The 13,699-nt window shown below is 38.3% G+C and overlaps 2 protein-coding genes across 2 annotated transcripts in view; one reads left to right on the top strand and one right to left on the bottom strand.

Annotated features, from left to right (window-relative positions):
- Nucleotides 1-7,429, top strand: part of LOC144324812 (KRAB domain-containing protein 5-like) — a 43,104-nt gene extending 35,675 nt beyond the window's left edge. Inside the window, exon 8 of the mRNA XM_077916210.1 lies at nt 3,593-7,429. Within this exon, the coding sequence (XP_077772336.1) occupies nt 3,593-5,583 (1,991 nt within the window). The 3' untranslated portion in view covers nt 5,584-7,429. The remainder of the gene's footprint in view (nt 1-3,592) is intronic.
- The window catches only part of LOC144280351 (uncharacterized), a 236,571-nt gene that overhangs the window by 41,561 nt on the left and 181,311 nt on the right, over nt 1-13,699 (bottom strand). The window lies entirely within an intron of this gene.

The raw sequence follows: 13,699 nt of genomic DNA on the forward strand, positions 1-13,699 counted from the left end.
CTCTGTGTGTCTCTCATGAATAAATAAACAAAATCTTAAAAAATAAAAACATGAAATTGATATTTATGCGTCTGTTTCTGCTTTTTATTTGTTTGTTCACTTTTTTTTTTAGCCTGCACCTATAAGTGAAATCATATGTTATTTGCTTTTATTTGCCTGACTTATCAGCACAGTACTTTTTAGGTCTATTTACATTGTCCAGCACAATACCTCCTTGGTCTCTTTTCATTCATTGTCATCAATGGCTAGAAACCACAAAAATGACAGAAACAGACCCACTCCAAAAACAAAACAGAACTGCTGCTTTCTGGAGTGGAATGGAGAGGGATGATGGGCCCAACTGGATAAAGGGGAATGGAAGGTATAGGCTTTCAGTTATAGAATCGATAAATCATGAGGCTAAAGGATATAGCAGAGGGGATATGGTCAGTGGTATTGTAATCTGGTTCTATGGTGCTAGGTACTGGCTACACTTGGATGGAAAAACATTTATGTTGCAAATGGATGTCAAAAGAAAGCCAGAGTAGCAACACCTGGCTATCAAACAAGCTAGACTATTTTGTTCTTGTTCGATGTTTATCCTGCTTTGGTACCAGGGTAATGCTGGGCCTCATAGGATGATGTTGAATATGTTCTGTCCATTCCACTATTTGTAAGATTTTGATGGATTGTCATTAATTATTATTTTATTTTATTTATTTTTTTTAATACATGATGATGTTTTTTTTTTTTTTTAATTTTTTTTTAAATTTATTTATGATAGTTACAGAGAGAGAGAGAGGCAGAGACACAGGCAGAGGGAGAAGCAGGCTCCATGCACCAGGAGCCCGATGTGGGATTCGATCCCGGGTCTCCAGGATCGCGCCCTGGGCCAAAGGCAGGCGCCAAACCGCTGCGCCACCCAGGGATCCCTAATTATTATTTTAATGTTCGGATTGTCATTAATTATAATTTTAATGTTCGGTAGAACTGACCAGCTAAGGTATGTGGTCCTGGGTTTTTTTTCTAAGTTACCTGATTTGTTTGTATATAATTGTTCACACAATCTATTATCACACTATGTATTTCTGTAGTTATCGGATGTGTTTTCTGTCCCATTTCTTGTTTTAATTTTTGAGACTTCTCTCCTTTTTTCTTAGTTAATGTAGTTAAAATTTTGATTATTTTTTGGAAAATCTGGGCATTGATGTCAATGTTATGTTACTGTTTATTATGGTCTCTATCTCTGATTTTTCTTTGTTAGTTTCTTTCTCTACTGGATCACAGCTAAATTTCTTCTTTTTCTAGTTCCTTGTCTTGTAACATTCAGAAGAAAAGTTGTGGGTGTCTAGGTGGCTCAGTCGGTTACGCATCTGACTCTTAATCTCAGCTTAGGTCTCCATCTCAGGGTCTTGGGTTCAGGATCCAGTTAGCCAGTTAGGCTTCATGTTAGGTATGGAACCTACTATAATAAAGAAATGAATAAATTAAAGAAAAAAGTTGAAACTGCAAATTATTTCAGGCATTTATAGTATTTAAAAAATTGACAATGCAATGTGTCGTAGAAAAAATTACTAGAAATAAACAATACAAATGATTGCCAACAAAACAACAAAAAAATAAAGATTGTGTAGGGTTTTTTATGGATGTCATCTGTAAAGAGATAAACTTGCATTTTCTTTTCCCATTTGGATTTATGTTTCCCATTTATGTTTTTTTGTTTTTTGTTTTGTTTTGTTTTGTTTTCCCATTCAGACTAGAGTATCCAGTACTGTCTTGAATAGAAGTGAAATTCCTTGTTATGATCATACAGAAGAAGCTTACAGTTTTTTCCTGTTGAATATATTAGATTTCAGGTTTTCATACCTATATGGCCTTTATTAAGTTGAGGTGGTTTGCTTCTATTCCTACTTTCTTGAGTGTTTTTAATAGTGAAACATTGTGCAATATGCTCTTATTCTTGTTCTGCAGCAATATGATTGCCATTTTTGATCTTCATTCTGTTAATGTGGAGCCTTTAACTTGTAGTTTATGTTGAAACACCCTTGAATTCCAGGAAGAATTCTCTTTAATTGTGTTGTAAAACGTTTTTTTGATTCAGTGTGCTAATTTGCTTTTTTTATTGTGGACTTTGTATAACTGCGCCTCACAGGTAGTACTTTGTAATCTTCTTTACTTGTACAGTCTTCCTTTGCCTTTGACAACCTGGTAACACTTGAGTCACAGAGACTATTTTGATAATTTCCCTTCTCTTCACTCCCTGAAAATGTTGGAAGAGATTTGAAATACTTTTCCAGGGGACTCCTGGGTGTCTCAGCGGTTGTGTGTCTTCCTTTGGCTCAGGGCGTGATCCCAGAGTCTCTGGATTGAGTCCCACATCAGGCCTTGTGCATGGAGCTTGCTTCTCCCTCTGCCTCTGTATGTGTGTCTCTCTCATGAATAAATGACTAAAATCTTTAAAGAAAGAAAAAAGAATACTTTTACATTAAATCTCTGAATTATCCAGTGAATTCACTTGGAATAAAACTTTGTTGGAAAGTTTTTTTTGTTTGTTTGTTTTTGAAGATTTTATTTATTTATTCATAGGACACAGAGAGAGAGAGGCAGAGACACAGGCAGAGGGAGAAGCAGGCTCCATGTAGAAAGCCTGTATGGGACTCAATCCAGGGTCTCCTGGATCGCTCCCTGGGCTGCAGCCGGCGCTGAACTGCTGTGCCACTGGGGCTGCCCTATTGGGAAGTTTTAAATTATTTTTTCAATCTACTTAGTAGTTGTAGATCAGTTGTGACTTTTTTAATATTTCTTCAGGAAATATTTTTTGGAATCCTGAAATCTAGGTAGCTTACATCTTTTTTGAAATTTATACACATTTTTGGTATTTCTTTCTTGGCATATAGTTATCCATTGTCAGTTTTTATTATTTGTGTTTTTATGGTATCAGTTAATACTGTCTCTGTCACTTCACTTCTGATTTTAATTGGCCTTTTTTTTTTCATTCTTACTTGAATTTGTTAAAAGTCTGTCAATTTTGTTTATCTATCCTGAAACCAACTCTTCCTGTTGTCGATAATTTCCCTTTTTTTTTTTTTTTTTTTTTAGTTTTTATTTATTCATGAGAGGCAGACAGAGAGAGGCAGAAACACAGGCCGAGGGCGAAGCAGGCTGCATTCCATGCAGGGAGCCTGATGTGGGACTCGATCTGAGTCCTGGACCACACCCTGGGCTGAAGGCAGCACTAAACCACTGAGCCATGCGTGGAGCCCGATATTTTCCTATTTTTGCTGTATCCGCTTTTGTCCTTTTCTGTTAATCTTTAAATTTCCTCCCTTTTTGCAAACTTTGCACTCTCGGTGCTTTCCTGATTTTTTGAGATATAAGAAAGTGATTTGTACTATAGCATGACAGTACTACAGCTATCTATGAGTCTATGTGGTCAGTACATTCTGTGTAAGTTTATGTGTCCATTGAGGAACAAAGTCCTGATGATTCCTTCTGACCATCTTGCTGATGTTCTCTGACTGATTTTCAGGTTATCTATTAGTGGTTGTCAGCATATTCATCTGAGAGTAGTAAGTGGAATAATTTTACAGTTCTCTTTCTTGCTTTCTTTCAGCCATATCTTCATGGGACACCCAGAGCTTGCTGTCAAAGCCAAGCATCGAAGCTTCTTTCCAAAAAGTGTCAATGGGTAGATTAAAAAATAATGCCGTTGAGAATTTACACTTCATCATAACAGACTGGGACAATGATGGAGAGAGTGAAGGGCATCAAAGGCATCATGAAGGACACAATGAAACTGAGACATCTGCCCATAATAAGAATCTCCCTGCCCAAAATGGTCAAGGATATAAAACATTTTCAGTAACCTCCCTTTTTAAGTCTGCTACTTCCACAAAGCAGTGCGTTTCTGAAAACAAAAGCTCAAATCAAATGTTCAAACTTACATATTTAGGGAACAACGATAGTTTAGAAAATCTGGGAAGTTACCTAGTCCATGCTGAAAATAATTATTTGAACCCTTGTGAAAAAAGAATTGGATTGACTATTCAGTCGAATATTTCTAAAAATCAGAGATATGAAAATGAAGAACAAAGTGCTAACCAGGATCCATTTGAGAGGTGTTTCACTAAGGAGTCGACCCTACAAAATTACCAGAGCCTGTTCAATGGAGACAGAGTTGCTCAATGCAGTGAATCTGAGAAAACATTTAACCAGGGCTCCAATGTTAGTCAATGTGTGAGGACTCAGCTTCTAGGGAACCATCATGAGGGTAGTAAATGTGGGGAAGTCTTTTATCAAAAGTCTAACCTTAGTACACAAAGTAGTATGAATACAGGAGAGAATCCTAAAAATGAATGTGAGAGTGCTCTTAACCAGTCCTCCAATGTTGATGATCAACAGAGAATTCATGTGGGAAAAAACCCATTCAGGTGTAATCAACCTGGGAACATGTTTTGTCAAGCATCAAGGCTAAGTATACATAAGACAGTTCATAGTGGAGAGAAAAGTGACATTTGTAAGGAATGTGGCAAAGATTTTGACTTGAACTCAGTACTACCTCAATGTCACAGAATACGTAATGGGGAGAAACTGTACAAATGTGAAGAATGTGGTGAAACCTTTAAGGTCTCCTTTTCCCTAAATAGACATAGGCAAATGCATACTGGAGACAAACTTTACAAATGTGAAGAATGTGGCAAGGCCTTTACACAGCACTCAAGCCTTACTCAACATCACAGAATTCATACTAGCAAGAAACCACACAAATGTGAGGAATGTGGCAAGACCTTTAAGACGTGTTCATATCTTACTCAACATCACAAAATTAACACTGGAGAGAAAACTTACCTATGTAAGGAATGTGGCAAGGCCTTTTACACTCATTCAGGTCTTATTCAACATCACAGAATTCATACTGGAGAGAAACCGCACAAATGTAAAGAATGTGGCAGGGCTTTTACACAGCCCTGGAACCTTATTCAACATCAAAGAATTCATACTGTCAAGAAACCTCTCAAATGTGAGGAATGTGACAGGACCTTTAGTACTCATTCATCTCTTTCTAAACATCACAGAATTCACACTGGAGAGAAACCTTACAAATGTACAGAATGTGGCAAGGCCTTTAGACATGGCTCTACCCTTACTCAGCATCATAGAATTCACACAGGAGACAAACCTTACAAATGTAAAGAATGTGGCAAAGCCTTTAAGCAACACTCACACCTTTCTACACATCATAGAATTCATATTACAGGACAATGTTACAAATGTAAAGAATGTGGCAGGGCCTTTACACGGTCCTGGAGACTTATTCAACATCATAGAATTCATACTGTCAAGAAACGTCACAAATGTGAGGAATGTAACAAGACCTTTAGTAGTCATTCATCTCTTACTCAACATCACAGAATTCACACTGGAGAGAAACCTTACAAATGTAAAGAATGTGGCAGGGCCTTCACACATCACTGGAGCCTTACTCAACATCACAGAATTCATACTGGTGAAAAACCTCACAAATGTGAGGAATGTGACAAGACCTTTACAAGGCGTTCATATCTTACTCAACATCACAGAATTCACACTAGAGAGAAACCTTAGAAATGTAAAGAATGTGGCAAGGCCTTTAACACTCATGCAAGTTGTATTCAACATCACAGAATTCATACTGGAGAGAAACCTTACAAATGTAAAGAATGTGGCAGGGCCTTCACACAGCACTGGAGCCTTACTCAACATCACAGAATTCATACTGGCAAAACTCACAAATGTGAGGAATGTGACAAGACCTTTAGTAGTCATTCATCTCTTACTCAACATCACAGAATTCACGCTGGAGAGAAACCTTTCAAATGTGAGGAATGTGGCAAGGCCTTTAGCCAGCACTCAAGTCTTCCTAGACATCATAGAATTCATACTGGAGAGAAACCTTACCAATGTAAAGAATGTGGTCGAGCATTTCCCAGCACTCACACCTTACTAGTCATCACAGAATTCACACTAGAGAAAAACCTTAACAAATGTAAAGAATGTGGTGAGGCCTTTAATCACTATTCAGCCTTTACTCATCAAAGAAGTCCCACTAGAGCAAAGGCTTCAAAGTTTTAGGATTGTGAGAGAATGTTTAAGTTCTTTTAAGCAACAAGAAACTTGACTTGAATAGATAATGATCAATATTCTTTTCTTTTAGAGCAATTTATCCTTACTTTAAGACAGATTGTCCTACATCTAAAATTGTATACAACAAAATTATATAAAATATTCCTTGATTTTGCAATGATAAATGAGAAACTTAAAAATTCTCCAATGTCACTGTGGAGGCTGAGTAAATGAGGCCATTCCACCTTAACTTTAGCATTAGCCCAAGTACAGCAATGTCAGGCCCCTGTGATAAGAGCTGAACTTTACCTTACTTCGGTTACAGGAAAAAACAGCTTACAGCTTAACCCCCTAGAAAGTCCCATATCAGAATGAGAACAGAGATTAATGCCCTTGAAAGCCCCATATCAGAATGTAAACAGAAATTCCTCCATCCCTTCTGGAGGTCACCTAGACCAGCCCATAAAACTAATCTGGAACCCACCTCGGGGTCCAAGTCCCTGCCTCGCTGTTTCGGGTACACTTGGACCCAAGCTCAAGCTTGTAAATAAACCCTCATGTGTTTTTTTATCAGTCTCGGCTCCTTGGTGGTTTCTCAGATTCGTAATCTAGGGCACAACACTAACAAGGAATGCAAGGATTTTTATGTTCTTTTATTGTTGTCAAACTGTGAGAGCAAAATAACTCATGGAATGTAACAATAAAAGCTGAATAATCACAGCGTTAATGGAAAAGCGTAGTTTCACAGAACTACTTTTTCCCCTCATCCTATCTCTTCTTGATGTTGATCAAATTGTACCATTGGCCATTTAGTTTTCTTTTGTCTTTTAAAAGCCATATGCTTGTGCAGAGACACAGTTACCTGGTGTCCAATAAAGGAATGGGGAAGAGAAAAGTGAACAGAGGAAACCCCTTCTTGCTCTGGCTGGAGCAGAGTTGTAACATAGAAGTTTCCCTTTCTAGTAGACACCTCCTGTCTGGTGCTGGAACCCATCAGTTGTATCTTTCTCCTCTGTTTCCAGCTGTGGAAGTGTGTGTCTTTTTCCTTTATTGGATGCCCATCAAATCATGTAACCTATTGCATTGACAAACATTATTGTTCACAATAGTTTTTCATTAGTTTATTACATGTGGTTTGTGCTTCTACTTTAACTGCACTACAAAGCAAACCTGCCCCATCAAGTTGGAATTAATATGATCATTGTTCTCAGTCTTGACTCCTTTTTCTATTTTTTATTATTTTTTTTATTGGAGTTCAATTTGCCAACATGTAGCATAACACCCAGTGCTCATCTCATCAAGTGCTCCCCTCAGTGCCTGTCACCAAGTCACCCCTAACGTTTTGACTCATTTGGGTTTTCCTTTGGCCATTGAGAGTGCCAGCATCTCCTAGCTACCTCTTCTCAGAGGTACCAGGTCCCCAACGACAGCACAGAAGTAGCACCAAGAGTGTCAGAAGAAGCAACTATGAGAGGATTTGTAAGTACTGCTCAACTCTTACTCCACATTAGGTAATTCATATCAGAGAAATGAAATATGTGTAAAGAATGTGGCAAGGCCTTTCAACAACAGAAAACCGTGATTACTGATCAGAAAATGTATAGTGGAGACGATTTTACAAGTACGAAAGATTTGGCAAGCCCACTAACCAGTACTCAAGCCTTACCATCTTAGGAAAATCATTAGAAGGTCATTACATCTAGATAAACCTCTAGACTTACTCAACATCATAGCTATCATACAGAAGAGAAACCATAAAGTGTAAAAGTTGCAGTTCCTTTAACTGGAATTCAGTCCTGAATCAGTATCCCAAAATGCATACTAGATTCAAAACCTACAAAAAGATGAATGAGGAAAGACCTTGTTTTTCTATATAGACTTTAGAAAACATCAGAGATTACAGAAAGGAAAGTAAGTTGAAAGACCTAAATATTTAGAAATGTACTTATTGAACATCTAATGTCAATAAATGTCACAAATCAATACAAAGCAGTATATCAGTTACCCTTTTTAGACAGTACTTTATATCAAATACTTACAAGTAGGGCAGTCCCGGTGGCTATCGGTTTAGCGCCGCCTGCAGCCCGGGGTGTGATCCTGGAAATCCGGCATCGAGTCCCATGTTAGGCTTCCTGCATGGAGCCTGCTTCTTCCTCTGCCTGTGTCTCTGCCTCTCGCTCACTCTCTCTGAATAAATAAATAAATAAATAAATAAATAAATAAATAAATAAATCTTTTTCAAAAAATACAAGGAATACCACAAAGTTAAACATGAAAATGATATATTGTGTTTCAAAAGATACAAGGGATGGATTTTTGCAAAGGTATAATTTCAATGTGCTTGTTTTACACTGACCCTGTGTGAGATAGGTGACTAGTACATATTAATGCATTTTTTTTTTTTAGAAAATTAACGGATGCCTAGTTGGTATATGAAATTATATAGCTGACTTTTGCTGCATCAAAGATGAGATGCCCTTCTTTCTTAGGTGGGGCTCATGCAGACCTCATTTCCCATTGAAATGAACAACAACATGATTTAGAATATATGAAGAAGATCTAAATGGAGATGCTGTTCATGGTTATAACATTAATGTAAGTTAACATGAAATAAGTTTTCAGAATATCATTCTCCATTCATTAAAACTAAAATCTTTCTGGATAGTTTAAATAAAATGGTTAGCTAGTTGGTCTTTATGGAAAAAGAGGTGGCAGTCCTGGAAAATACTGATGAATCTTGATAATAGCAATGGTTATAAGTTGAATTCTTAACATCAGGTGGTGTGGTTCCAATGAGGAAATCAGCACAGATACCACAAAGAGAAGAGATAAGTCTTCCCTATGATGGCATACACCTGGAAATTCATATTTCTTATGAGTTCTCTCAAGCCTGAAAAAGTTTTAACTGGAAATCAAGCAGTTAACAAGTTAAAATCAACTGTTAAAAGAGGTCTTTCTTTAAGCCTCTAGGTAACCAGAAAGTAAAAACCTGTAGACAATACATAATAAATAGGGAGAAAATAATCGAAGTATACACCCACAGAAAATAACCAAATCACAAAGATAAATAGCAAATGAAGAACAGGGCAAGTATTTCTAAAACAGACAGGAAACAATGAAAAGAATGACAACACTAACTCCATACCTTAATCAGTGCTTACTTTTTTTTTTTTTTCAGTGCTTACTTTAAATATAAAGGGACTATATTCTCCAATTAAAAGGTATGACTGGCTGAATGGAAAGAAATAGAAGACCCAAGTATATTTCCCTTCAGCCCAAAGAACACACTCAGAGCGAAAGTGCAGTGTGATAAAAGATATACCATGCAAATAGAAACCAGATGAAATCAGGATGGGTATGCTTACATCAATCAAAGTAGACTTTAAGTCAAAGACTAGGAAGACACGGCACGGGTCCTTATAAAATAAAGTGGTTACATCGTGCAGTGTTTTTAATTATGGTGCATTTGGGAAAAAAAGATTTACCCCATTCCAGTTTTGGTAGGACTCAAATAGTGTGTTTATAACTCTTGCAATACCCCTATGAAAAACAATGTACTTTCCCATAAATTTTGGTGGTGTTTTTCCAGGTACATCAATTATAGCTTATGTAATTTTTTTATTTTTTAATTATTTTTTTATTTTTTTTTATGATAGTCACACAGAGAGAGAGAGAGAGAGAGAGAGAGGCAGAGACATAGGCGGAGGGAAAGCAGCCTCCATGCACCGGGAGCCCGACGTGGGATTCGATCCCAGGTCTCCAGGATCGCGCCCTGGGCCAAAGGCGGGCGCTAAACCACTGCGCCACCCAGGGATCCCCAGCTTATATAATGTTTATGAACATGTGTATCTCCTGTGTCCCCTAAATGACTAGTCAATACTCAAATACCTACTTCTGTGCTTCGAGGTTGGGAAAAAGAGAACACTAAATGACAATTGGAGAAGGAGTTACTGCTTCCAGATTTTGATGTGTGTGGAAAAATATTGTTGCAATGATAATCTTGGTAATTACTGAAAGAAGTAGTCAATGGTTTATGGAAACCAACTAGTATGGGCTAATCAATCTTTTCCCCACAGTATTCAGTTTTCTAATCTCTGGCTATTATACATTGCAGATTTTTTCACATATAATTTGATTTACATTGTTCTCTGCTATTTAAAGTCTCCAAATAACTTACTTGTCCTTTCTGGTAGGTTATCATAATACCCCTTTGTAAGATTCCTGATATTATTCCTGGGCAGCTATTCTTTATATACAATGCAAATGACAGGCTTTGTATGGGTCACCTTTACAGTGCTTCTGATTGTGGCTTTAGTTCAACTTGGATTCTTTCTGAAATGTACATCTTCACGTAAGAAAACCTTACATTATGCTTTGATTTTTAGACTAACTACATTACATGTGACTAAAGGTTTTATACCCTATATGTGCATTTATTGAATATAAAACATTTACTCATTTATTGTTGGCAAAAGCTGGTTAAGCACATGTACTTACAAGTTTGTATTAAAGCTGTAGGTTTGTGTATTTATTTAGTGTCTGTATTAAGAGGACATTTACTTCTGATTATTGCTTTTTTGCTCCTTGAGCTACAAAATACTGTTTGTGCATATATTGTGGTGTCGATTCGGTCAAACGTTGGATACATAGGAGTCACCTACTTTTAAAAATGAATTTTATTTCATACGTAGTAATCTTTCACAGTTTTTCAAATCAATATAACCTACTTTCCCAGAATAAAATAAAATGAAGGAGTTAATTCGACAGAAGGATGTCATCTTTAGAATAGTTATGTACCCAACATAAAAGTACCCAAATATATAAGCAACAATGAACAGACAAGAATAGAAAAAGAGACAGCAATACAAGAGCAGGGGACTTCAATTGTGCACCTTCAATATGGGTCAAGATTATCAATAAGGAAGTACCAGACTTCAATGATAATTTAGCAGATTGACTTGAAGCACAGGATTTAATGTTAAACACAGAAAAGAAGGGCAGCCCGGGTGGCTCAGTGGGTTAGCACTGCCTTCGGCCCGGGGTGTGATCCTCGAGACCTTGGATTGAGTCCCACGTCAGGTTCCCTGCGTGAAGCCTGCTTCTCCCTCTGCCTGTGTGTCTGCCTCTCTCTCTCCTTCTCTCTCTGTCTCTGTCTCTCTCTGTGTGTATTCTAATTAGTGAATAAATAAAATCTTTCAAAAAATTAGTTAAGTATATATATATAAAAAAAAGCACAAATGAAGTTACTAAGATCTATAGTCCTTTGCTCTCATTTATCATATTGTGGGTTTGGGGAATTGTGAGCACCAGCCCTGAAGAGATGAAAGGAAGAGCCACTCAGAATCTGATGTCCTCTAATCGGTCCTGGGAAGGGAAGAGATCCCAGAGCTAGGCCAGACCTGGACACAGCCTCAGAAGGGGGTAGATCTGGTTGGGCTAGGGAGGGATCTGGCGGTAGACTCTCATATCTCTCTCTCTATCATTGCTAAGCCTGTCCAAAGAAATTCACCACACAGAGTTCATATTATTTTAGTCTGGTCTAGTCTCTTTTATTTCTATTTTATAAAATAAAAGAAAAAGCAACTTAACATAAATAGAGTTTTCTAGGACGCTTATATTAAAAATCTTTCCTTAAGAAGAATGTCAAATAAATGCTGCTGGTATACTAATAAAAAAGTCTTTGGTCCATGGATGACCCATCAGGGATGACACCAGAACTCACAGGATAACACAGACGGAACCTGGCCCAACTGAAGCAAGGTTCCCTGTGTAACACCTCTCCTCACAATGACTCCACAATCCTGAATTCAGCAAGGTACCCACTTGCTCTAACCTAAATTTTCTGGATGTTCTTTTTCTTTTCTTTTTTTTTTTTTAAGATTTTATTTTGTTTTAAAGAATTTATTTATTTATTCATAGATACAGAGAGAGAGAGAGAGAGAGAGAGAGAGAGACATAGTGAGAGGGAGATGCAGGCTCCATGCAGGGAGCCCGATGTGGGACTTGATCCCAGGAATCCAGGATCACATCCCAGGCTGCAGGCAGCACCAAACCGCTACACCACCAGGCCTGCCCTGGATGTACTGTATAATGAGTCTTCATCTGTTTTTCTTTCTTTTTTAAAAAAGATTTTATTTATTTATTCATGATAGACACATAGAGGCAGAGACATAGGCAGAGAGAGAAGCAGGCTCCCTGCATGGAGCCTGATGTGGGACTCCATCCCAGGACCCTGGGATCACAATCTGAGAGGAAGGCAGACACTCAACTGCTGAGCCACCCTGGTGTCCCTTCATCTGGTTTTCTCGTGACCAGATGCCGCAAAAAGAAACAGGTTCTATCTGTTTATATCTGTACACCTGCTTGGTCAGTGTTGTTCACTTCCCTCCACATGATCTAATGAAAAAGAAAAATTACAATGGTGGCAGACAGGGGTATAAAAATTGACAAACATACTCCCAAGGACAAGAATCCTTGGGGTAGCTGTCATCTCAGAGAAGATCTCGGTGAGATACTGTTCCTATGAAGGTGTTGGCCTTTAGGTTGTGTGTGCACAGAATGACAACCAGAATGAGTCCTACACATGAAACATCTGAGGAACATCTGAATGCTGCATGGAGTTAGTCTATGTGTTCCATACAATGTATAGCAGAACAAGATCCAAAGCCTATAATGTTTGCGATGTATTTGTTGAGCTTCCTGCCCAATGGACATATGGGAACTGTGGTATTTATCTGCTCATGTAGAATCTGGCACAGGATATTGGAGCAGCCAACGGAAACTATGGCTGTGACTTAAAGCTTCACACACCTGGAATCTGGGGACTGATGGTGATGGCCTAGAAGACATCCAAGGGGCCAGAGTTGCCGATGGACACACCTCTGGACACAGTGAAACTGGAAAAGAGGGATGCCTCTCTGGCTCAGTGGTTGAGCATCTGCCTTTGGGTCAGGTTGTGATCCCAAGGTCCTGGGATCAAGTTTCACATCAGGCTTCCTGCAAGGAGCCTGCTTCTCCCTCTGCCTGTGTCTCTGCCTCTGTGTGTGTGTGTCTCTAGTGAATAAATAAATGTAATCTTTCAAACAAAAAGAGAAACTAGAAAAGAAGTCTCTATCCCAAACCATAGAGAAAATATTTCAAAGGCTCCCAAGGTGTGTCAGGTTCCACTTGAAAGTTATGACCAGGGGACCTGGGTGGCTTGGCCATTAGCGGCTGCCTTCGGCCCAGGGTGGGATCCTGGAGTCCTGGGATCAAAGAAATCAAGGGATCCAGTTCCACATCAGGCTGGAACCTGCCTGCTTCTCCCTCTGCCTGTGTCTCTGCCTCTCTCTCTCTCTCTCCCTCTCTCTCCTTCTGTGCGTGTGTGTCTCAGGAATAAATAAATAAATAATTTAAAAACAGAAAACAAAGTATGACCAACAGGTAGCTACACTCATTGACTGAGAAAAACCCTCTAAACTTGCCCGGGTTCCATTGCATTACAGCAAAAAAAAAAAAAAAAAAAAAAAGACATAAAAGATGTAGAATCCTGCAATTTTGGAGTGAAAATTTGGACCAGATTAACCTCTTCAAAGTGCTATAGGGTTAGAACTATCTGCTGTGAATCTGATACTTATTG

The sequence above is a fragment of the Canis aureus genome, chromosome 1 (assembly GCF_053574225.1).
Source record: "Canis aureus isolate CA01 chromosome 1, VMU_Caureus_v.1.0, whole genome shotgun sequence".
Taxonomy (NCBI): domain Eukaryota; kingdom Metazoa; phylum Chordata; class Mammalia; order Carnivora; family Canidae; genus Canis; species Canis aureus.